The sequence below is a fragment of the Canis lupus genome, chromosome 16 (assembly GCF_048164855.1).
Source record: "Canis lupus baileyi chromosome 16, mCanLup2.hap1, whole genome shotgun sequence".
In the NCBI taxonomy this organism is placed as follows: Eukaryota; Metazoa; Chordata; class Mammalia; order Carnivora; family Canidae; genus Canis; species Canis lupus.
The window spans coordinates 13,777,441-13,803,053 of NC_132853.1; the positions used below are offsets into that span (position 1 = coordinate 13,777,441).

The following is a 25,613-nucleotide window of genomic DNA, read 5'->3' on the forward strand; positions in this document are numbered from 1 at the left end:
GCAAAGCTCCACTTCTCGCGCTTTTTCGGAGGCCGGGACGTCGGCCGGTAGCTGACTGGAGTGTGTTCGCGACCCAGCAACGGTTATTGGAGGCGTAGAAACCTGCAGGTTGAGGCTGCGGGTCCTGTTGGCCGGAGGGCCCAGAAGGGGAAGGCAGGTTTGTCCCTAGTTCCCAAACTGCCCCAGCCCCTGGGTCAGGGACAGGTCGTTGGAAGAGAACACAGCCCTGACTGGACGGCCCAGGAGGCGCCACAGTAGGCGCCCCCGGACTCCGGCTGAGGTCTTTGGGTGGGGTGTGTGCGCGTTGTAGCCGCGTGTAGACGTCGAACAGACTTCTTGCACGTCGCCGCTGCCGACCGCATTCCTGCCGTTGGGGCCCAGTCAGAAGCTGGGCTCGGGCATCTCGGGGACCCAGAGCCCACGGTGGGGGAGGGCGTCGCCCGTTGTTGATGTTCGTGTGGTACTCAGAAGCCTAAGAGCCCTTGCGAGCCCCTCTCTGGTGCGGAGTGTGAGTTCGCTTGATATTTCTGTGCCCAGGAAAGAAAGCCAGAACCTGCCTTGCTCCCCAGAATGACTTCAAGAATATTTCCTAAAGGCCTGGATCTGTGTCCGGCTTCAAGCCCAAGATGTGAAAACAAAGCAGAGGCAGCCGCTGCCTCTTGGGGTTTCCCAAGTTTTATTTCTATAAGTGACGTCTGGAAATTAATGTTTACCTCAGTGTGATTTACGTTGTTCCTAAATTGTGTTCATGCCCGTTTTCCTCCTTGGATAGTGAATGTAGGAGCAGAAATAACTTATCGAGGTTCGTATTTTGCCTTTTCATGTGGTAGGTGTTTGTTGGATTGGGATTGAAATATGTTAGGAGGCTAAACATGGAAAAAAAAACCACAACGAATTTTGTTGTAGAAGAAAACTTGTGTTCACATGTCGAAGTTATAAAGACAGCAGAAACTCGCCGTTACAATTATTCTGGGTATTGAGGCCTTTGTCTTTGGTGCTGTATAATACAGGGATCTCAAATTAATGGCCAAAGGAGGTGACCTGCCCAGTGTTCTAAGGTGAGATAGAGCGTGTTCTCACAGGGCTAGTTCAGCTGTTTTATGTTTCCTCCCCAGCCTTGTAAGCACACTGCTTTGCCCGTGTTGTAGTCCATTCCCTTCTTTGTAATTCTGGTTCAGAACTGTCTCATTGTGGGTGCTTGGTCCTGAGATACATGATGTAGACTGTGTGAGAATCCGCATATGTTTAGGAAGCCAGGTTTTAGCCACCCCAGTCCTAATCCATTCCTAACAAAGTTGGAGAAATAGATGGTAAGTTCTTATTTCAGGAAGCAAAAGATTCTGTAAAGTATTTCCCTTATTAGATTTGAAACCAGAGTGGTGTTTTTTTAAAAAATTTTTTTTGTTTTTGTTTTTTTAATTTATTTTTTATTGGTGTTCAATTTACTAACATACAGAATAACCCCCAGTGCCCGTCACCCATTCACTCCCACCCCCCGCCCTCCTCCCCTTCTACCACCCCTAGTTCGTTTCCCAGAGTTAGCAGTCTTTACGTTCTGACTCCCTTTCTGATATTTCCCATACATTTCTTCTCCCTTCCCTTATATTCCCTTTCACACAAAGATAAACTCAAAATGGATGAAAGATCTAAATGTGAGACAAGATTCCATCAAAATCCTAGAGAAGAACACAGGCAACACCCTTTTTGAACTCGGCCACAGTAACTTCTTGCAAGATACATCCACGAAGGCAAAAGAAACAAAAGCAAAAATGAACTATTGGGACTTCGTCAAGATAAAAATTTTTTTTTGTAATTGGAGTTCAATTTGCCAACATATAGCATAACACCAGAGTGTTAAATCATAATTTCGGTGAATTACTAGGCTGGGAACTTGATTTTTTGTTGATACCATAGGAGTTACAAATTTCTTTCTTTGAAGGTTTTGTCAGCTTCATTTGTAAATTTGGATTGCTAAAGAAAAGTTTCAGATTTTGGTATTGAAGAAAATGAAGAGAAACCCAAGTGAAAGTTCAACTCGAAGTACAGCAGGTATTCATTTTATTCAATAATATTTATTATATTTTTATTTTAGTTTTTCTATATATTTTTTAAAAATTTTTATTTATGATAGTCACAGAGAGAGAAAGAGAGAGAGGGAGAGACATAGGCCGAGGGAGAAGCAGGCTCCATGCACCGGGAGCCTGATGTGGGATTCGATCCCGGGTCTCCAGGATCGCGCCCTGGGCCAAAGGCAGGCGCCAAACGCTGCGCCACCCAGGGATCCCTCTATATTTTTATATACCATGTAAACCTTGTGTAGTTTATAGATGGAACATTTTGGAAGGAACCTTTTAAAAAGTTTGAACATACAGTCTAGCCTCTTTACTTTAGAGGTCCAAAGAACTAAAATAACTTAGACAAAACCTGTAGTGATAGAGGTGGGAGTAAAATGAAATATTCCTGGGTTTACCCTAGTATTCTTTCTAGAAACCCTATGTACTTGAGTTGTTTTTCACTTTTAAGCTGAAAACAAAGAAATAGATTTATTTCTATTTGTATTTGCGACTTATTTAAAATATTTCCAGAAGCATTTCTGTCTCCCTAACAACTTACCCTGCCATTTCTGCTTACCCAATTTATTAGTTAGTAGAATGAAGAGAACCAGGGGACTGATGATAATGCACAGTGAAGACAGGAATAGCTATTATTTATGGTGGCTGTATTGTATTCTATCCATTTAATTATATGTACTAATTTATTTAATCCTCACATCAGTCCTCTGAGATAGGTATTACTATTATCATCCCTGTTTCCTGGATGAGAAACTGAGGCACAGGGAGGTTAAATAAGTAAATTATGAAGTGGCAGGGCCAGCATTTGAACCTGGGAATCTGGCTCTAGCATCCATGCTCTTAATCACCAGATTAGCCTGCTTCTCTGTTATGTCATATTAGCACAATGACTTAAGGAAATTGCCCAAGTTTATAGTTTGAAGTTGTGATTCAAACCCAGGCAGTCTGATTTCAGAGCTCACATAATTTTCCCAGCCTTTTTATCAGACAGTTATCACAGAGTCTTTATTTTCCCATAGTACACGTTGATGGACCAACTAGAGTATGATTGAGTGGCAAGATCTCTGAACTGAGATTTAGGAAGCTTGGGTCCTATCTAGGCACCACGCAAGCTATTCGGACCCCTTTTTTTGGTCTGAGATCCCTTCTTTTGCTTGACCTGAGATCTCAGGCCTCCCATCTGGAGGGCCTGGAAGTAATATTTATTTATGCTCATGTGGAGTGAGTATTACCACTTGAAGCATTCTCAAAATGATCCACAGAAAATATGCATTACAGATACCTGGAGTGCATGCTAAAATTGCGGTTTTAGGGTTTTTTGTTGTTGTTGTTGTTTTTTGTTTTTGTTTTGTTTTGTTTTTTTGTTCATGAGAGACACACACAGAGAGAGGCAGAGACACAGGCAGAGGGAGAAGCAGGCTCCATGCAGGGAGCCCAACGTGGGACTCGATCCCGGGTCTCCAGAATCACACCCTGGGCTGAAGGCGGCACTAAACCGCTGAGCTACCTGGGTTGCCCAGAATTTTAGGTTCTAAACTAAATCTGTTGAATAAAATATATGAGAGCGAGGTCTAGGAACTGGCATATTAAGCACAACTCCATGTAAATCTTAGTCAAACTAAAGATGGAGAACCATGGCCTTAAAGGGTGTGCTCTCATAGTCCAAAGAGTGCCTAGTGTTTTAGAAAGCATGGGTTAAAAAAAAATTAAAAAAAAAAAAAAAAGAAAGAAAGCATGGGTTAGAGTTTGGTTCTCCTTCACCTCTATTGTACTTGCAGGGTCCCCTCCAGTTGACATGGTAATAAGCAAGCGCAGAAGAAAAATAAGGAAAACAAAAAGTGGATTTGGAAAGGGTTGAGGCGTGAGGAAGGAAATGGGAATTACTTCCAAACAAGAGAAATTAAACCAGTGTTAATGTAGAACAGGAAAGGAGTTGTTACAGAGACAAATGAGGTTATTTGGGACCTTAAAAAGAATGTAAAGACCAATTCAAAGATGTAGAAATAAATCTGTAATAAATATAAAATAACACATAGAAGTAGACAAAGTAGTTGTTATACTCAGTTATCCTATAACTAGACCTGATTATTTGCCTATTTTGTACTAATTTATTGGTACATTGAATTTAGGCTGTTTGCCTGTACCATTGTTCAATCAGAAGAAGAGGAATAGACAGCCATTAACTTCCAATCCACTTACAAATGATCCAAGTGTCAGTACTGCTTCCGACAGTTATGATTTCCCTCCTCTACCACCAGGTAAGAAAATAAGGTGAAAATTTTCAGAAAATAAGAATTAGGAATGTAGAAAATTACCATTTTTATTTTATTATAATGGAAATAGAAAGTTTATTTTTTTTCTTCTTTCCTCTATCCAAATATAGGGATTACTTGGCTCTTTCTGAACATTCCAGTACAGTAGTTTGAGTTTCCTTGTCTACAAGGGTGGCTTCGCATTTAAATGGAGTATCTTAGATCTGGAGACTTTGTTCTAATGAAGTTGTAGCTCACATTGTAAAGATTTGTTTTTTCTTTTCCAAGTTATATGGATATTGTGGCTTAGGCATGTGGTGATAAAGAATGGGGACACTCGGGTTATCTCAGGAATTGGGATATGGGTGCATGTGAGCACAGGAAAAATGAGAGAAAATTTAGACCTTAGGAAGGATAGAAACCTGAAATTTTTACTGCTTGGCCTTTTTCTCTTCTGATAACATTTTTGCCTTTCTTCATTTGTTGCTTCATTTCTCTCATCGAGTTGGCTTCCTTATAACTTCAACTAGCCCATGTCCTTGCTGGGAGTCAACATAGCCTTTGAGTTCTAGTTCTCAGAGTCCACTGTTGATTGCCTTCTATATCTTTTGATTAAATTCTAGAGATAGCTTTGGTTCAGTTAAGGTCATTAAAATTCTAGTTTAGCTTTATTATTAGGCCTCTCATCTCTGCAACAATTAGCTGTGGTGGTGGGTGCTGAGAGGTCTTAATATCTGCTGACCTTTTATTTCTATTCAGAACAAGGCATGGACAGGCAGGCTTTCTGAAATATACTTAATATATGCTGGTTATATACATTTATAGGTTTTTGAACATACTTTAAAAATCTTTCATAGGATCTTTTGCAACTAGAATTTTAAAATCAATCTCTCTCTATATATTATATGTTATATTTTTATATATACTTAACAAATACGTATTTGATATGTATTTGATATATATGTTAATAAAATATATATATATTTGAGATATATATATGTTAATTCCATCCAGCATGCAACCATAGGCCTTAGTCTGCTTGTAAAGCTATGATTCTTTTCTTTTCTTCTACATTTGAGGAATTCATAGTAGGAATTTTATATTATTTTCATTTTTATGGATAAAAGATTATTTTCATTTTTATGGATAAAACATAAAAATTCACATGGATATGCATAAATGGGCATTTATCTAGTTATCCTATGCCATCTAAAAAATTCTCTGACATTTAAAATGTTTTTGTGAATAGCATGAATGTTGTCCTAGAAAAATAACATTTGAAGCTACTCAATAGGGAAATGTTCATCCTCCTGAAGTACTGAACTGTCCAACTGAGCAGGATTACTATCTGTCAGAGATGTAATGAGAGTCTTACATTGGGTAAGAGATAAGGCTAGATCAGTGTTTTTCAAGTTTTATCTTGATCCATTAGTCTGGTCAGGAAACATTTATGTCTGTAATAGATATGGTCTCTGCCTTCAAAAAACTTACTAATATATGGCTCTGCTTCTTTAAAGAAAGAAATAGAAGAGAATAGAAAATGCAGAGTGCATCACACACAGAGTGCATCACACATCACTCCTTTGTATACACGCACGCGCGCGCATATGTGCTGGGCTATGATGTATTTTTTTATGAATTATTTTTTGCCGTGGGTTGGGGTCAAAAAAATTTAAGAAACATTGATTACAATGAATTTATACTACAAAGTACAAGATACTGCACTAGAATTGATCGTGGAAAAGATACAAACTATTAATTTTGCTTAAAATACAATGGGGAAGAAAGACACCTATAAAAATTAATAAGGTAGGTTGTGACAGATTCCACAACAAAGTACTGTTGAACACATCCATATTTTCAAGACCTTTTCTTCAAACTTTTAGTTTCCCACCAATTAAATACGTATGAATTAATTATTTTTTTAAAAGGCTACCTATCTTACTTTTTATCTTTGTTACTTGTATCTTTTGAGATTGGGCCTGGGAAGCTGTGAATCCAGAGTTGCCTCCTTTAATGAAAACAATGAACACAGGGTAGGTGGAAAAATATGTACCAGTGACTCTATGTATCTGTTACTGACTGATGTTATTCTTCAGTGTATATTTTACATTTCTTAGTTTGGAAACAAACTATTAATATTTAATAAGACATGTTTCTTTGAAAGGGTAATACCACATTCAGTTTCTCATCCTCTGAGAAGTCAAGATTCTGTGTCTAAGTCTATTCAATCAAATACTGAAAGAAGCAAAAGTCATTGGAGGTGAGTTTACTTAAGATTTCTTTTTTCGATACTTTCTCCTTCCCCACCTTTTATCTCCTTCATTCCCTCTCCTCCTTCTCTTCTTCCTTTCTCAGACAAAATTACATTTAGGAAGTTTTTATACTTAATAGTAACTAGCCATAGCAGTATAAGCTATGTTTTTATAAAAGAATTTTAAAAATGGTATATAAAACTTTAAAAATAGGTAATTTGTCAGTATGTTTCCAAAGAATTCTTCATATTATAATGAAATTTCTGCCAATATTTATCACCCTGCTATGAATCATTAATAATATAATTGATAATAGGTGAAGAGTCAGGAATAATTGTCTTTTAGTGTTGGATATACTCAGAAATTGACAACCAAATAGAATAGTCAATTTTACCCTAGTAAGACAGTCAGCTCCATGGTAAACAGAACAGAATAAGAAAGAAAGATGATCAAAATGCATATGCATAAACAATGGCAGGTACACAGGAAATGAAGAGGACCATCTTCTGGATCATTGCCATAAGGATCTAAGTTTAATCCTTAAATATTAAAAATAGATAGGAAAAGGATATGGATTATTGGTTAGGTTGGATTTTAGTATTGAGTAACTACTAACTACTGAAGGAACTAATTTTGCGAACAAAATATTGGAAAAACAACATCAAATATATATCATGTTTCAGTCTTGTTTAGTGCTTTTGATACGTTATTTTAATAATCCTTACAGCAATCCTGTAAAGTTAATATTATCTTCACTTTTATTAGAGATACCATATTTTTTAAAGGGGAGAAACTTTTAATGGTTAATAAATACATCAAAACAGTTTGTATTTTTTAAAATTAGTTTTGATCACGCTAATTTCCTCAGAACCAATTAGTTACTTTCTTTAGGACCAGGGCTTATTAACTAGGCCATTCAGTGATTTGAGATGGTCCTTGGAGGCACAGTTTCAGCTGCAGGTACTACAAGAAAATCCATTTTTGACTGGCATTAGAGAGTTAGGCAACAGATTGTAATCTGGACAGACAGTATCAGATATTCCACTTTGAAATAATAGATAATCTACTAGACAGTTGGAATATAACAACAGAAATCCAGGAGCAACTTTCTAAAAGTAGAAAACCCAACTAGGCAGCTGGTTATCTGCTGAAGCTCTTTTAACTCGTTCTGTGCTTAGGTTTAGAACCTGTGCTTTACCTTCATATCCATGTAGCCCCAATAAGAGTTTGTTCTTGGGGGATCTCATTGGATGCCTAGATCCAAGGAGAAGGATCCAAGGGAAACACTATTCTGCCCTGCTCAGAAGCCACTACAACTTAAGCACCTTTCATGGTCTGGTTGGGATGTTGAGGACCTGGCTGAGCTGAATTGGCTGCTGAAACAGCCAGATGTTCTGTGTGCTCACCCAGGAAGAACAAAGGACTGTAGTTCTTCCAGGACTTGTCCCCACGCCAGGACCACCTCCTAGACAAAAATGTGGAGGAACTTGTAGATGTGCTGTTTACCAATGAGTTGTAAAGCGGAAAGAAACTTTACTAAACTGATAAGAAATGTAATTTTCATAGCTATAAAAGAGGAAAGGTAAATTTTGGTTTCTGTTCTTTCTATTGAAAATAAAATTGTCATGTGAAGAGGTTATCAATGTAGGAAGAATTTTTATAGAGGTGTATCAGGCAGTTAATTAATAAAAATACTAGTAGTATTTTTCCTGGATATTGTGATGTTTGTGATATCCATCAACTTTTAAAAGTTTGAAATTATTTGTGATTTCTTTTCTCATTATTTTCATACCTAATTTTGCACCTAATTAAGAAGGCCACATTTTACATGCTTCAGGCCCCATACAGTCTGGACTTGTGCCTGGTAGCTAGGGAACCTGGACCTTTCTTTGGATTATTTTCTTTAACAAGGGATGAGTTGTATTATTTGCCCCCTTGTGATACTGGTGATATTTTTCAGGAAAATTATTCAGAAATAAGAATTTGTGACCTGGACTAGTTTCTCCCTGTGGAACTCTTAACTAATCTGCTTAGAGATTATACTTCTGATTTTGGCCTTATTAACTTCATGTTCTCATCACCTAATGTAACTCACTTAGATTAATGTAGCTGCTAAAATGTTGCAACAGATTCATAAGTCAGGCTTTAAAGCTATATAGTAAAAGTACAAAATTTCTAATCAAATGTTATCTACACTGTCTATATTTATTCTCCTTATGATTTGTTTTGTTTTAATTTTTTAAAATATTTAAATTCAATTTGTTGACATACAGTATAACACCCAGTGTCTCCTTGTGACTTAAAATCACCTTTAAGCCATAGTTTAGCTTATTAAAATTTTACTTTGTAGAAAATTTTAAAATAAACATATAAGGAAGTAGGCAGATATCCTTAGACTCCTACCACTCAGAGACAACCACTGTCGTATTAAAGCTTTTATGTAGTTTAAAAATATACTTTTTAGCATTGGGCTCTGAGTTGGGAGACTAGGATTCTCAGAGTTCCAGATTGATAGTAACTTGTATAATATCAGGCAAGTTACTTCCTTCTCTCAGTTTCCTCACCCAAAAAGAGAAGTATAATGTATTGTAGGGTTGTTGTGAAAATGTATTTGGAATTTCTAACTAGTCAGTAGTTACAAAGTACTTTATAATCCACAATTTTTCACTATTAATTTTTTAAAATAAAAATATATAGAAACAAATCTAATATTAAAAACAAACTATTACAGCTTCAGAGATGGCAACAAAAAGACCAGCTGGAAAACTTGGGATAGAAATGATGTTAGGCCTCAGTGCGAAAGAACAAACTTGGTGGCAAATGATGGAATAAATTCTTGTCCAAGGAGTTGGGGAACTCAACAAGGGAAGCAGTTAAGAGTATCAGAACCTCTTAACTCATCTCACCAAAGAGAAACTGAAGTACTCAGACAAGCACATTCCTCAAAAATACCTGGCTCTACAATGGGAGGTCTAGACAAAAACAGTGCATTACAGGCAGTTAAGCCTAACTTTCAACAAAATCAGTTTAAGAAGAAAATGTTGGATGATATTCCAGAAAAAAGCACTCTCCAGGTAAACTTTTAAATATGGAATATTTACATTTAAACATATGAAATATTTAGGTAACAAAGATAAGAGCATTTAAAATCAATGTAATGGCATGTATTTCATGATAAAGACAAATATCTAGTTTCATTGGTGTATATAAATGTTTCCAGAATATTTCCTTAGAGGTTGTGAGTGGCTGGTCCTTTTCATAGTTGCTTTAGAGTGTCCTACCGGGTTCTGAATTTCACTGTTGACTGATTATGGAGATGATAAGAGTTTATCCATTACTTACAGAAATTCTCCCAGTTCTTCATATGTCAGTCTAAGTTTTTTTTTTATATATAACAGGGGTTAGCATACTCTTTTTATAAAGGGTCAGATAGAAAATATTTTTTACTTCATGGGTCATATGGCCTTTCTTAGCTATACACTCAATTCTGCCATTGTAGCTTGAAAGCAGCCATAGACAATATATAAATGAATAGGCTTAGCTGTGTTCCAATAAAAGTTTACAAAAACAGATTAGATTTGGACTGCAGGCCACAGTTTATTTTATCTTTCCAGCTTCATATTCCATAATCTACAAATTCTCTAATAGACTAGTCATTTCAGACCCTTCACGATTCTCTGAACATGATATGCATTGTAATATGACTCTGCTTTGGTTTATATTTTTCCCTATACCTGTACTTCAGTCTTACTTCCTCCTCTCACCACTCCTTTCTTCAATTGTTCTTTGTAAATATCTTTTATATATTATGTATGCTAGTTGTTCACTACCTTCTTTCCTTGTCCCCTGGTCCAATAGATTTTTTACTCTCTGTCTTCTCTGTGCTCTGGAAAGATGAGTTGTCCTGCATAGTGCATCATCCTGAGGTCACTAGGCTAGCTCTTGTTAGGGGTCAGCCAGTGAGAGTCACTGGCAGGAAATCAGAGGGTGGAGAGGAGGTTGGGTTTTCCCATTTTCTCCCTTTTTAAATGTTATGTTGTAGGCAGTAGTTGTTCCTAAATGATATAGCCCCTCCATGAGTCCAGCTTTCACAGATGTGATTTTATTTTCTTCCCTTGTCCTTTCAGCCTAGGAATGACAGAAGTCTCTTATTGTTGTTAGGTTTGAGGGCTTAAATACCCTGTATTTGTTCTGCCCATATACCCATAAGAAGTCTTTTCAACAAGCCATTTGGAGTAAATTTTTTTTTTGCTAGAAACCTGACTAATGCAGCATATATCATAGTGGCTTTCAACCTTATGTTTCCTTGGACACAAGAATGATATGATACAGTTACCTGAGTAACAGCTGCATATTATGGCAGTAGCTCTCAATGGGAGGCATTCATGTCTTGGTTAGGAAGGGGAGGAGGAAGGAAGGTAATTGTAGTTGGAAAAAGTCCCACCAAGTGTTGTTTGATGTGCCCCCACCCTCACAAAGGAAGTGTGCTACCCCCGCAGGTTAGTACCTTAACATACTGTATTCTTAGTTCATCTTTAAAAATGCCAAACACATTCCCATCTCAGGGTCTTTAACTTTGCTATTCCCTTAGTCCTCACTTAATAACCTATTTAAAGTATTAATTCCTGTTTCTTTTTATCCTTTTACCCTGTTTTTTTATTCATAGTATATATCAATTCCCGATATTCTATTATGTATTTATTTTCTGAATCCTCCATTAGAGGGCAAAATCTATGAGATATCTTGTCTGTTTCAAGTACGGTGCTATTTCCTCATTACCCACATTTGACACGTAGTAAATGCCAGTAAGTACCTTTGGAATGAATGAGTGAATGTTTCTGGCCCCCTCTTAGGGTGTGGACACATTAGGGAAAGGAACTATGTTTTACTTACTTGAGTTTATTACAAGATTGGCACACAATGCTTTAAAAATATTTAATAAATGAATGAATGTCCATATAAATAATTATCTTAAAAATTCAATAAATAAATGAGTGAGTGAATGTCCACACAAACAATTCTCTTCTTGATTTTCTCCAAGTATATCCTGGTTTCTCTTCCTATAAAGTGCTAATGTCTTTAATTTAGAATGTACTAAAGGATGTACTAAAATTTTCAATAGTTTTTGAAACATACTTTATACATTTTATACACAAGGACCTAGAATCTCTACGTGGAAAGTTAAAGAGTATGATGAAAAAAATGAGAAGTTTTTCTAATGCTGTTTTTATTTTTCAAAAGGGAAGCTCATTATACCAGTTAAAGCTTAAGGAAAAAGATAATTCTTTAAGAATTATATCTGCAGTTATTGAAAGCATGAAGTACTGGCGTGAACATGCACAGAAAACTGTACTTCTTTTTGAAATATTGGGTAGGTATAGTACTTCAAAAAACCTCAGTAATACTATTTGAACAATAGTTTTGAATGTCTATTGGAATACCTAGGGGAATCTTTTTTTTAATTTATTTATTTGAGAGAGAGACAGAGATAGTGAGAGAGAGCACGAGTGAGGAGGAAAGAGAGAAGGCGGACTCCACTCTGAGCAGGGAGCCCAATGTGGGGCTCAGTCCCAGGACCCTGGGATCATGACCTGAGGTGAAGGCAGATGCTTAACTGAGCCACCCACGCATTCCAGTACCTAGAGGATCTTAAAAATAACAGTTGCAAAAGGAGATTATGGTTTATTAGGATTTTCTTCACTCTGGATATGTCATTGATTTGTGTGACTTAAGATTTATTTGGTTATTTATGGTAGTAGTCTTCAAATTGATAATGTTAAAACTGGAAAGGTTGTTAGAAGGGCTCTGACTTAATGCCTGAGTTGGGGAGGGCCAGAAATATTGTTTTCCTTAGTATAAAACAGTTTCAGAAATATTGTTCCCTCTAAAGATGTTATCTTTATTATTGTATAAATAAAACTAGAAGAGTTTGGTGTAGGAATAGTTATTTAAACATCACTCTTCACTGTTAAATTTTATTTACATTTTACCAGCACTGATTCTCCCTACCCCCATTTTAATTTTGCTTAGCTGTTCTCGATTCAGCCGTTACACCTGGTCCATATTATTCGAAGAATTTCCTTATGCGAGATGGGAAAAATACTCTGTCTTGTGTATTTTATGAAATAGTAAGTATGTCAAATATTCCTTGCAAAGCCTGTGCCAACAAAACATACAAGTGTGGGCTGTAATTCCATTGCAGTAGAAATTCTGTTAACAATTTAGTAGTACTTTCAACATTTTGTTTGGCTTCAGTTCTTACCTTAAAGTTTATTTGTTCAGTTAATATAGATAATCTGCTATATGCCAGGTACTGTGCTAGATGTAAGGGATACAAAGTGGGATATAATATAAAAAGTGCTAAATAGCTCTTCCTCTCAAAGAGTTTATTATAATTTCAGAAAGAATTACATAATTGTTATACTGTGGTATGATAAATGGTATGGTAAAGGTATGTACCATGTGCTATAAATATAAAAGATAGGAAGGATGGGCAGATCAGAGAAAGATTTCGAAGAATGTAATCTATCTTATCTTACGTATTTAAAGAGTACTAAATGAAACCAAAATTGGTTGGGGGAGGAGAGAGGTGGGAGGAATGCATTCTTAGGTGAGAGGGTGGCATATGCAAAGACATGATGTTGAGAGAAAGCATGGATTGTAGAGGAAATTGTAAGTAGTTTATAATCACCAGAGTGTGCAGGGATAGTGGTTCTGAAATTGGAGGAAGGCGAGGAGTGGGCTGGGTTATAGGAAAGACTCTTGGTGACAAGTCTGCAGGTGACCAAGGAGGCTGGGGATTTTGTAAGATTTACATACTTGTAGAAGAGTTTGGTATTAATTTTGAAAAAGCCCTTAATTCTGAAATCAGACTTGTATTCCAATTTTTACTCCACCATTTACTAGCTTTGCGGCCTTGAGTAAGCTACTAATTTCCTGAGTTGTTTTAATCTGTAAAATGGAGAGACTAATTCCTACTTTAAAAGATTATTTTGGAGATTAGATAATAAAACATAGGAATATACAGCATCTGACACATAATAAATGATCAAGAAATAGTAATTATATTATTAATTTCTATAATACCTTTAATGCTTATTTTTCTCTAGTCTATTAAGTTTTAATTTTTTTATTGAAGTATAGCATATGCCTAAAAGTATACAAATCAGAATTGTACAATTCTAAGAAGTACCTATAAAATATCCCAAAGTGAACATTCCCAAGGCTAAGAAATAGAACATTGCTGTCACCCCATTCATCCTGTGTCTCCTCTCATTCACTATGTCCTGTCTCCTACCTGAAAGCAACTACTATCATGACTTAGTATCACAAATTAATTCTATTTAGTTTTGAATCTTATATAAATACTATTATATGATACATCTTTTATGTCTTTCCCTCAACACAATGTTTGTTAGATTCATCAGTGTTGTTTTATGTAACTATAGTCCATTTATTTATATTTCCATTCACAATATTCCATTGTAAAGCATTTTAGCTTTTCATTCTACTGTTGGCAGCATTCGAGTTTCCAGATTTTTTGCTGTTATGAATAATGTTCTGTGAATATTCTTATATATGTCTCTTGTGCATATGCACACATTTCTGTTGAGCATATATGTAGGAGTAAAATCACTGCATCATAGAGCATGTATATAAACATACACAATTAGCAATTTAGCAATTACCACTACTACCTTTTATAACTAGTGATTTTTATGACATTTGGGGAAAGTAATTCCAGAATACTTTACTTTTATTCATGATTGAGAGGATTTGATGGTGCCTGGTCTTTTTCCATTTTACTGATCCCATTAAGGCATAGCACTTGTGGGTCCCAACCCCTAAGCCAGGGATGAGGGTGGGAGTGGTGACTAGAATCTCTCTTCCTTGGTAGCCTCTGATTCCATTATTTATTACTCAGTCCTAGGAGCCTGTCAAAGGTCTGCTCAGTTTCTTATACTCTCAGTTGCCTTGACTATCCTTGACAGATAACCTCCAGGGGAAACATCCCTAAGTGTCAAGTCCCATTTTGGACTCCTGTACTTTCCTAGATTGGAGCCTCTCTAATCCCTCATTGCATTGATATCTCTCTAGTATCTAGAAGAAGATTTTAAAATATTTCATCCAGCTGTTCAGACTTGGTCTGAACTACTTGGTCAGCTGTCTACTGGAAGTTGAACTCTAAGCAGTCTAATAAAGTGAATAATTCATGTACCATTACATTGGGAGTTACTCAGTCTTTTAAGAAACAACAGCCCACTAGCTTGTAAGAAGCTCTACCCAAGGGAAGATCCTTCCTCTGTGATAAGGCACCCATATATGCCTAGCTGTAATGGTCTTATCAGTGGTGGGGCCCTAAATCAGGTGAGGGAATTACAGCATTTTGGTGTGATTCATATTTAATTGGTCATATTACTAGTTTAAAAAAATGGAAATTCGGATGAAGTAAATAACTCCATTGATATTTATTTTTTTAAAAAACAGGATCGCGAACTTCCAAGACTGATTAGAGGCCGAGTTCATAGGTGTGTTGGAAACTATGACCAGAAAAAGAATATTTTCAAATGTGTTTCTGTCAGACCAGCGTCTGTTTCTGAACAAAAATCTTTCCAAGCATTTGTTAAAATTGTGGATGCTGAGATGAAGTGCTATATAATGAATGAAATTTAAATAGTGATGAAGGAAGTTTAAATAGTATAATTTAAAGCATTTTCCTCTTATTGTTTAAATGATCATCTCCATGGTTGTAGCTACTGAGGTTTTTTGTATTTCATTTATTGAATTAAAATATTTCAATCATTTTAAATGTGGAAAGAGTTTTTTTTAAATGAAAATGGTACAGTTGCTAAAATTAAACCATTTATAGATAAAAATGCTCAAAGTAATGGGAATAGGTAGTTAACATGATGTAATAGTGTGTTTGAATCAGCCCAAAAGCCAACATTAAGCCTAATGGGAAAAATATAGAGACATTCCCATTAAAGTCAGGAGTATGACAAGGGTGCCAAGTACTGCTACTAAGTATTACACTGGAGTTGCCAGTCTATGCTGGTCATTTAATTACTTCAAATATTTGGTGAACCTATGTACTATGTATTTTATGTATATATTTATATACACGTTTGTATATAATTTGCGTTTAATTCTCTGTTTCCTTATATCTGTCCTTCTAAAATGCATCTGCCTTACACCAAAGATTCAGTTGTGATGCCAGTTGGGAGATCACATCCGGAAAGATTGGTGTACACACCTATAGAATATGGTATATACTTTTAATCAAGAACCTACATATGGTGCTATTTCTTCCAGAGCCATGATTCATGAGTCTGGGATTCAAGGGGTGGTAGCAGGACTGACTTGTCATCTAAGACCAAGTAATGTACTCAAAACGTTTTTGCTTCCCACCAAACAATTTTGGACTGCTGGTTTAGAGTTCTTATTTTCGCTGTAGACTGGGTTGCCCAAGATGCGGACAAAGTCTTACTTGCTAGTAGTTTATTTGAAATTTTTTTCTCACCGGAAGAGACAAAGGAGTGTAAATAGCAAAGAAAGGAGAACCGATAACTGGAGCGGCTTTTTAAGCTAGCCACTACTGGAGTGAATAAGGCTTGATGAAATGCATCATAGAACCATCCATCTTAGTGAAAATGGGAAGCATATATTCCTTACCTCTTGCCACTTGTTTTTTAAGGGTTGGCACATGGGTTCTAAACTCTCTTACATTCTCAGGTTGTGTATGTATCAGTATTAAAATGGCTACTAGTGATATTCTACTCCATGAAAGCAGAAAAACCCTATGGCAGGATGCAATAAACAGGTGGAGCAGGTGTAAGGTAAGGTAATACAGTTAGATTGTATCTCTCTGAAGCTTGTTGAAGTCTGCAGAACTGGTTACTGCAGCTGAAATGAAAGATGTCTGAGAGTCTGGAATAGTGTACACGAAGGTTCTGGTATAGCGCCTAAGGAATGCTTCTACCAGGATTGCTTTAATGGCTCTATTCTACTGGAAGCTGGCACTGCCAGTTCGCCATTTTAGTTTTTTTTGTGTGTGTGTGTTACTGAACCAACAGACAAATAAAGGAGTTACCATATTGTCTAGGGTAATTCAATCCAAATTAATAATAGAAAATTGGATTTCTCTATACAAAAAGGAAAGACCATGCCTGGTGCCCAGGAGATTCTTTGGAGTACTACTTGGTAAAAGTTAATGGAAAACTGTAACAACCCAAATAAAAGCAAGAACACTGAGGATTTGGACTCCTAAGGAATGAAGACTGAATGAAATAAAAGACCATGTGGCTGAAGAGGAAGTAAACCGTAGAGGAAGTATGGAAAAAGTTATAAATATTGGCTACGGACTTATGATCAATACAGAGTAAGAAAGCTGGAAACTAGGAGGTAATCTGACATGTGGAGAGTGGTGGCAGGGTGCTATTAAGGTTTCCTACAGAGATTTAAAAAAGCTAAACATACCTCAGTGGAATGAAAATCTAGGTTTCTATCTCTGCATGAGAAAAAATAGAAAATAATCTGGGGGATTTATCTTTTATTCCAGTACTTTCTATGCATCTGCTGATGATTGGTTCATAGAGATCTATAATTTCTTTTAGCTGTAGGTTTGTGTCTCCCCATGAGTATGTTTTGTTTTGTTTTTTAAGATTTCATTTATTTATTCATGAGAGACACATAGAAAGGCAGGTTCCTTGCAGGGGGCCTGATGCAGGACTCCATCTGCAGACCAGGGATCATGCCCTGAGCCAAAAGCAGATGCTCAACCACTGAGCCACCTAGGCGTCCCTACCCTTGGGTACGTTTATGAGAAATGGTTGCAGTGAGAGATTATGCCACCCTGGGAATCTTTCCAAAATATGTGTCTTTCGTGGCACTTTGTTCAAAGACCACAGATGACTTCTTGCCCATAAGACAAAACCTCTTACACTGTTAGATGTTTTAGGATATTCACAGTCCCTGTTCCTTTCTAGGGCTTCTCCAGCCATCCTCCTTCACCTCCCAAAATGTAGGTTACAGCCCCACAAGACTACTGTCCATTCCCTAAACAGGCAGTGATTAAGCATCCATATATGGACTTCTCTCCTTCCCCGCCTTCCCCTAAAGTATAGTCAGGTGTGATCAGTGATGTAATCAGTCACTGCTCCAGGACTCTGAGCATTAGTCCTAAGGGTCTTGGATAATTTCTGTTACTTTAATGAGTTCCTTTAGGATATAGACGCCTCTGGGACCCAGAGCCTCTCAGGCCCAGGGATACATAGAACAGGAAATGTGAGAAGGGATATTGCAGACACAGGTGATGACTACAGAGACTGTCACTTCACATGTTTTAGTAAATAAAGGGAAACAGGACCTTAGGTTAATGTGCTGGAGTCATTCTCAGACACCCTGGGTAAGTTGGGCAGAGGGTGAATGAGCCTGTCTGTTAGGGTCCGTCCAACCCAAGGGTCTTGCTTTCCCAGGTTGTATGACGTTCTGTAGGATAGTTATTCAGGTATGATAACCCTCCCCTTCTACATATTCCTGCCTCCCAAAACTTCTCCACATTCTAGAAATATTTTTGGCTGATACTCAGCAGCTACATTTAGTCTTTCTTTTTAATGCTAGCATTCATAAGTATTGCTATGTAAGGTCTCGTGGGCAGAAATTACTTTTATTTCTTCCTTTTCTCCCCAAATTGCTAAACCTCTATCCATCACATTTGGTTTTTTTACAGCAATATCACTGAATCATGTGAATACAACACAAGGAAATAGTGATGGTGTGGATGTCTATACTGAGTTGTCTATTTAGGTTAAAAAGCAGTGTAGTTCAAGTATTTCAAGTTTTCCATGAGTTAGAGGATATGTCAGGGAATTCTATGATGAAGTGTCAAAAACTAGCAAGTTCTTGTTCTGAGATGACTTAGTAGGAGTAGATATTCTAATAGGAGTTTGCTGTCTTTAAAGTTGAAGGAATGCATGTCTCAGCCTGAAGCACAGTCAATAAATATTTATGAAACGTTGGCTACGTCCAGGCACTGTGCCAGGTGCTGACACTTCTGCAGTCATAGAAGGCAGATGTGAAGCAAATGGTGGGTATTTGTCAGAAAGGGAATATAAGGGAAGGGAGAAGAAATGTGTGGGAAATATCAGAAAGGGAGACAGAACGTAAAGACTGCTAACTCTGGGAAACGAACTAGGGGTGGTAGAAGGGGAGGAGGGCGGGGGGTGGGAGTGAATGGGTGACGGGCACTGGGGGTTATTCTGTATGTTAGTAAATTGAACACCAATAAAAAATAAATTAAAAAATATCTTTCCACTAAAAAAAAAAAAAAGAAAAAAGAAAAAAGGCAGATGTGGCCTTCCCTGAATGTTTCCAATCCACTAGGGAGAGCCCTGTAAACAATCCCCTGGGAATTGAGTGCTTTAGGGGCAAGTCCAGGATGCTGTGGATAGCAGCAGGTCTCACCTGGTCTGAAGGGAACAGGAGAGGTATAGCTGAGTAAATGACATGCAATATGCCTGAAGGATAAGTAGGAGCATCTAGGTGAAGAGGGAGCAGAGGGAAGAAGATGCTAGGTGGAGGGTACAGCAAGTGGGAAAGGCTGGAGGCAAGATATTGTGTCCTTTCAAGACTAGCATTTCTGGAGAGGGGAATGTGAGTGTCACTATGGGGCCAGGTGAAGCTGTGGAAGTCAACAAGGGTCAGGTCGTGAAGCATGTTTTGTGCAATTCCTTTGAAAGGAATTTTGCCTTTATCTTAAGAGCACTGAGAATCCATTAAGACTTTAGAAAGAATGATGATCAGATTTTCATCTTAGAATGCTAACGTGTGAGTGAAGGATATTGATGGAGAGGGTATTCAAGTGTGGAAACAGGGAGATGAGTGAAGAGGGAAGAGGCTGTTCCAATAGTACAGACAAGACATGATGTCAGCCCAGCCAGGATAGTGATGGTTGAGATAAGGAGTGGATGGATGAGAAAGAGGTTTAATGCAGCAGAATCTTTAGGATATATTGGGTGGTTAGATATTGAGGATGAAAGAAAGTAGGGAACAAAAGAGAGCTCTCAGGTGTATGACTTGTGCCTGAGTTTCTTTTACTGATATGTGAGAGATTTGGAGGCACAGATTGGGAGAGGGGCAGGGTGAGGGTGAGTTCATGAGCTTCTTTTAGGATTTTCTGAGCTTAAAATACATGTGCTAAGTCTAAAGAAGATAATCATTAAGCAATTACATACACAGTTTTATAGATTAGATAGTCATCTACATCTGACATTTAAATGGTAGTGCAGTCTTTTGGAGTAGGTGAGTTTTTCTTTGTGGTATATGTAGCATTATAAGAGAACAGTGTCTAAGAAAAAGCCATGGAACGTCAACATGAAGAGACTGACAAAACAGAAAGTAATTAGAGTTAGTGAGGATGTCTGGTCAGTTAGGTATGAGAAAAACCCAATATATATGTATCTCAGAGGTAATAGGAGTATTTTATAAAAGGTGGAATATTGATAAAGAGAAGTGAAGAAAAGTCATTTCTGATCATAGAGATTCTGATCTTAGAATTTTGGATATAAATGGTAATTATTGTGATGAGAGTGATACCAAGTAACTTTACAGAACACTTAACAGATCATGTATCATAGAAATATGTTTATTTTTAAATTCAGGTTTAATGGACACTGTAATTTCTTCTTAAAGATACTGAAGACAAAGCATGACAGAAAAGAATCAAACTGTCGTCTCAGAATTTGTCCTCCTTGGCCTGCCCATTGATCCAGATCAGCGAGACCTGTTCTACGCCCTGTTCCTGGCCATGTATGTTACCACAATCCTGGGGAACCTACTCATCATTGTCCTCATTCACCTGGACTCGCACCTCCACACACCCATGTATTTGTTTCTCAGCAATTTATCCTTCTCTGACCTCTGCTTCTCTTCTGTCACAATGCCCAAGTTGCTGCAGAACATGCAGAGCCAAGTCCCGTCCATCCCCTATGCTGGCTGCCTGACCCAAATGTACTTCTTCCTGTTTTTTGGAGATCTGGAGAGCTTCCTCTTGGTGGCCATGGCCTATGACCGCTATGTGGCCATCTGCTTCCCCCTACACTACACCACCATCATGAGCCCCAAGCTCTGTTTCTCCCTGTTGGTGCTGTCATGGGTGCTGACCATGTTCCATGCTGTATTACACACTCTGTTAATGGCCAGATTGTGTTTTTGTGCCAACACAATCCCCCACTTTTTTTGTGATATGTCTGCTCTGCTGAAGCTGGCCTGCTCTGACACTCAAGTTAATGAGTTGGTGATATTTATCATGGGAGGGCTCATTCTCGTGATCCCATTCCTGCTCATCATCACGTCTTATGCACGGATTGTGTCCTCCATCCTCAAGGTTCCTTCTGCCATAGGCATCTGCAAGGTCTTCTCCACCTGTGGCTCCCACCTCTCAGTGGTGTCTCTCTTCTATGGGACAGTTATTGGTCTCTATTTATGCCCATCAGCTAATAATTCTACTGTTAAGGAGACTATCATGGCTATGATGTACACTGTGGTCACCCCCATGCTGAACCCCTTCATCTACAGCCTGAGGAATAAAGACATGAAGGGAGCCCTGAGAAGAGTCATTTGTAGAAAGAAAATTACCTTCTCTGTGTGATGGTAACATTTGATACTTTTACATATTTCTATCTAGGAGATATAATAATATTGGAATACTATTCCAGATGTTTTCTCTTACCATGGAAAGCCTGTAGAAATGGTACGGTAAATAATTATTCAATATGTAAAAGAGGTACAGTGGAGCTGTGGAGCTGAACTAGGGAAGAGGGGTCTTGGTGACCTGCTGGCTAAGCTCTCCTCTTTATGTTCCCCAGGAGATTCTGGCAAAGTGTATTTTAAGAACTCCTGTTTTAAATGACCTTCATGCCTTACATTCTTTAACTAATTTATGGGAGACTATTTTATTTTATTTTATTATTTTATTTTATTTTTTTAAATAAATGTATATTTTATTGGTGTTCAATTTACCAACATACAGAATAACACCCGTGCTCATCCCGTCAAGTGCCCCCCTCAGTGCCCGTCACCCATTCACCCCCACCCCCTGCCCTTTCCCCTTCCACCACCCCTAGTTCGTTTCCCAGAGTTAGGAGTCTTTATGTTCTGGGAAGACTACTTTTTTTTAAAGCCAGAACTCTGTTTTGATTGTGGTATAATTTAAAAAAGATTCTTTATACTTTTACATCAATACTAAATGAGGTCCAACATCTCCACCTCCCAGCCTCCCTCTTAATGTCTCCTACTTACCTCTCTCTGCATGAGATTCACATCATTTTATCTCTTAACAATACTCCCCCCCACACACACACATATTTATTTTCATGTCCACTCTGTTTTCTGACCTGGCCTGATCTGAAATGGATTTTTCTAGCCCTTGACTATAAGAAAATATTTTGCCTTTACCTGAGAATAACCAAAACCCATGGGACCTAAAATGTATTTCCCCAGGAATGGGGAAAGAAGCTGGAAGCTGGTAAACAAGTTCAGAGTTTAAGGATGCCTCTTTTCTGTTTGGTGTTGTGGACCTTATAAAAGAAGTTTGTGTCTATGTTTTTATCCTTCCCTCAACCTCATGACAATTCCAAGGAATAGAGAAGATATGGTACAATTTCATAGATTGAAAAGCATGATGTTCAATTACTTGTCAAGTCACACAGTGTGACAATCGTTGAGTCTATGTAAGATCCCAGACTAAGTGATTCTATGATTTCTTCTCATTCTCTTTCAATTTAGAAAGAAAGAGGGAAGCCTTTAAAAGACAAAACCGTCATCTCCATTTATGGTATGGACTAGTTTTCCAACTCAGTCCATTTGTGTCCTCAGTTGTCCCCTCTAAGCGATGGCATCCAAACCTACCACTTTCATCCTCGAATACATTCTAGTGAGCTCCACATCTCTATCTGAAGCCAAGACTTTCCTCCAGAGTTTCAAACTGTTATTGTCATGTGCCCTTTGGACATATCCACTTGAGGCTCTATGAACAGTTCAAGCTCAACATGCACAAACAATATTGATTCTTTATGTTCTCTCAAGTCTACTCTTTGTCCTTTATTCTATATCTTCATTTATGATGTCACCTTCTACCCAGTTACCTGAACAGCCAGTTCTGTATATATATATATATATATATATCTCCACAGAAGTAGATTATACAATATTGCATGGCACATTTTCATTTAATATGGTATTTCTTGAGATAGTTTATTATATGCATGAGACAGCTAAGGTAACACTAGTTCCTATAATGGATAAATTCTGAAATCTCAGTGCCATCATACAACAGATACATAGTGACAAGAAAAAAGATTAATATTTATATTAATGTACTTTCTTCTATAAGTTTCCTTTATAATGAAAAAATTCATTAAAAAGAGAATGAAAAATAGACCCTATTCTCAATAGCAATGAAATTTATGTGCAAGAATATAAGAAGAAAACTTTAAAACTTAACTGAGAGATAAAAAGAATACCACAATAGGTGGACATATACAATGACCCTGGATGGCTCATTTAATTAATTAATTGATTAATTAATTAATTGAACAATTTTAAAAATATTTTATTTATGAGAGAGAGAGAGAGAGAGAGAGGCAGACACAGGTAGAGGGAGAAGCAGGCTCCATGCAGGAAGCCCGACATGGGACTCGATCCTGGTTCTCCAGGATCACGCCCTGGGCTGAAGGCGGTGCTCAACCACTTAGCCACCGGGCTGCCCTTGGGTGGCTCATTTTATTTTATTTTATTATTTTAAAAAAGATTTTATTTATTTATTCATGAGACACACAGAGAGAAAGAGAGGCAGAGACACAAGCAGAGGGAGAAGCAGGCTCCACGCAGGGAGCCTGACGTGGGACCGGATCCTGGGACTCCAGGATCACACCCTGGGCCGAAGGCAGGCGCTAAACCCGCTGAGCCACTCAGGAATCACAGGGGTGGCTCATTTTAAATGGCTTTTGAAGAGTAATCTTTATACACTAAAATCAATCCATTTAAAAATTGTACATTTTGGTGAATTTTGAAACCTCAATATTTTAACAACATCAGTTCTCCAAATACATTCAGTACAATCCAAGTCAAATTCTCAAAGGAACTGTTTTTGTGGAAACTGACAAACATAGTGATGTGAGTTTGACATATTTGACCATATAAAAAGAAGAAAGTTATCTAGGAAAAAAGCATAAACAAACTTGAAAGAGAATTGACAGACAGTAAATGTCTAACAGACACAAGATGAAAATCCAGAATATACAAAAAGCACGTACAAGTAATATAAAAATAAAGCAAACTGAATACCTTGAATAGCCAAAGGAATCTTGAAAAAGGCAAACCAACTAGAGGCATCACAATTCCAGATTTCAAGTTATATTACAAAGCTTCAGTGATCAAAACAGTATGTTACTGTCACGGATCAGTGGGATAGAACAGAAAACCCCCAAATAAACCCACAATTATATGGTCAATTAATCTTCGATAAACGAGGAAAGAATATCTAATAGGAAAAATGCAGTCTTTTCAACAAGTGGTGTTGGGAAAACTGGACAGCCACATGGAGAAGAATGAAACTGAACCACTTTCCTAAAGTATACACACAAATAAACTAAAAATGGACTGAGGGCATAACTGTGAGACCTGAAACCACAAAAATCCTAGAAGAGGGCACAGGCAGTGATGTCTTTGGCCACATTTTTCTACCTATGTCTCCAGAGGCAAGGATAATACAAGCAAAAATAAACTATTGGGGCTACATCAAAAATAAAAAGCATCTGCACAGCAAAGGAAACAATCAACAGAACTAAAAGGCAACCTACGGAATTGGAGAAGATATTTGCCAAGTGACATATCTGATAAAGGGTTAATATCCAAAATATATAAAGAACTGACACAACTCAACACCCAAAAGGTAAATAATCCAGTTAAAAATAGGCATAAGACATGAACAGACATTTCTCCAAAGAAGACATACAAATGGCCAACAGACACATGAAAAGATGCTCAGCTTCACTCATCATCAGGGAAATGCAAGTTGAAAGTACAATGAACTATCACCTCACACCTGTCAGAGCACTAAAATCAACAATGCAAGAAACAAGAGTTGGCAAAGATATGGAGAAAAAGGAACCCTCATGCACTGTTGGTGGGAATGCAAACTGTGCAGCCAGTATAAACAGTATGAAGGGCCTTCAGAAAGTTAAAAATGGAACTATCCTATGATTCAGTAATTGAACTACTAGGCATTTATCCCCCCAAATACAAAAACACTAATTCGTAGGGATACACACACCCTTATGTTTAGAGCAGCATCTTTACAAGCGCCAAATTATGGAGGCAGCCCAACTGTTCATTGATAGATGAATGGATAAAGAAGATGTGGTATATATGTATACATAGTTGGGTATTATTCAGCCTCTTAACTACAGAGAACAAACTGATGGTCACCAGAGGGGAAGTGAGGGGGAGGATGGGTGAAATCAGCGATGGGGTTTAAGGAATTCACTTGTTGTGAAGAGCACTGGTGATGTATGGAGTTGTTTAATCATTATATTGTATACCTGAAACTAATATAATACTGTATGTTAACTATACTGAAATTAAAATAAAAACTTAAAACGTAAAAAATATTTAGAGAAAATTCATGAAGAATAAACAGTATGAAAAGATGTTCAACTTCAGTGTTAATGAGGAAAGAGAAAATTGGAAAAATAAGAATTGATAATTGAATGACCACACAATTGACAGATTTATAAATGATTGAATTTCTATTTTAACAGCAAGATGTGAGAATAGAGATTTTAAAAGATGAAATCCTGTGTCATCACACCTACAATGTTCAAAACAAAAGCTACAAGCTTAGTTTCAAATTAGTTTGTTTTGCTTATACTCCATCAGTTGCTCAAATTTGTTCATGTTTCATTCATTCATATTTATAGCACATATCAAGCTCTCTCTTTCTCCCTTCCTTATTCTGTTCCTCCCCTCTCTCTCTC

At 37.4% G+C, this 25,613-nt stretch overlaps 2 protein-coding genes across 6 annotated transcripts; both read left to right on the forward strand.

Annotated features, from left to right (window-relative positions):
- The first annotated feature begins 5 nt into the window (after positions 1-5).
- On the forward strand, positions 6-15,388 carry SPATA22 (spermatogenesis associated 22). 4 transcript variants are annotated; one of them, XM_072778988.1, is made up of 10 exons: positions 13-157; positions 831-1,058; positions 1,940-2,049; positions 4,202-4,330; positions 6,300-6,360; positions 6,492-6,587; positions 9,311-9,653; positions 11,821-11,950; positions 12,610-12,707; positions 15,067-15,388. In XM_072778988.1, exons 3-10 carry the CDS (start codon positions 2,007-2,009, stop codon positions 15,250-15,252), a joined length of 1,086 nt encoding a protein of 361 aa, XP_072635089.1. In that variant the 5' UTR covers positions 13-157; positions 831-1,058; positions 1,940-2,006; the 3' UTR covers positions 15,253-15,388. The 4 variants fall into 4 exon arrangements, with proteins under 4 accessions (XP_072635088.1, XP_072635089.1, XP_072635090.1 ...); XM_072778987.1 differs by lacking the exon at positions 831-1,058 and having other exon boundaries at positions 6-157; XM_072778989.1 differs by lacking the exon at positions 831-1,058 and having other exon boundaries at positions 13-153.
- Positions 15,389-15,524: 136 nt separating this feature from the next.
- Positions 15,525-25,215, forward strand: LOC140606096 (olfactory receptor-like protein DTMT). 2 transcript variants are annotated; one of them, XM_072778995.1, is made up of 2 exons: positions 15,525-16,980; positions 20,269-25,215. In XM_072778995.1, exon 2 carries the CDS (start codon positions 20,285-20,287, stop codon positions 21,224-21,226), a length of 942 nt encoding a protein of 313 aa, XP_072635096.1. In that variant the 5' UTR covers positions 15,525-16,980; positions 20,269-20,284; the 3' UTR covers positions 21,227-25,215. The 2 variants fall into 2 exon arrangements, with proteins under 2 accessions (XP_072635096.1, XP_072635097.1); XM_072778996.1 differs by having other exon boundaries at positions 15,525-16,957.
- The last annotated feature ends 398 nt before the right edge of the window (positions 25,216-25,613 follow it).

Excerpts from the sequence above, each read along its gene's own strand:
- LOC140606096 (XM_072778995.1), top strand. The coding sequence starts at position 20,285 with ATGACAGAAAAGAATCAAACTGTCGTCTCAGAATTTGTCCTCCTTGGC.
- SPATA22 (XM_072778987.1), top strand. The coding sequence starts at position 2,007 with ATGAAGAGAAACCCAAGTGAAAGTTCAACTCGAAGTACAGCAG. Across the intron at positions 2,050-4,201 it reads TTCAACTCGAAGTACAGCAG|GCTGTTTGCCTGTACCATTG; the intron begins GTATTCATTTTA and ends CATTGAATTTAG. Across the intron at positions 12,708-15,066 it reads CTTGTGTATTTTATGAAATA|GATCGCGAACTTCCAAGACT; the intron begins GTAAGTATGTCA and ends TTTAAAAAACAG.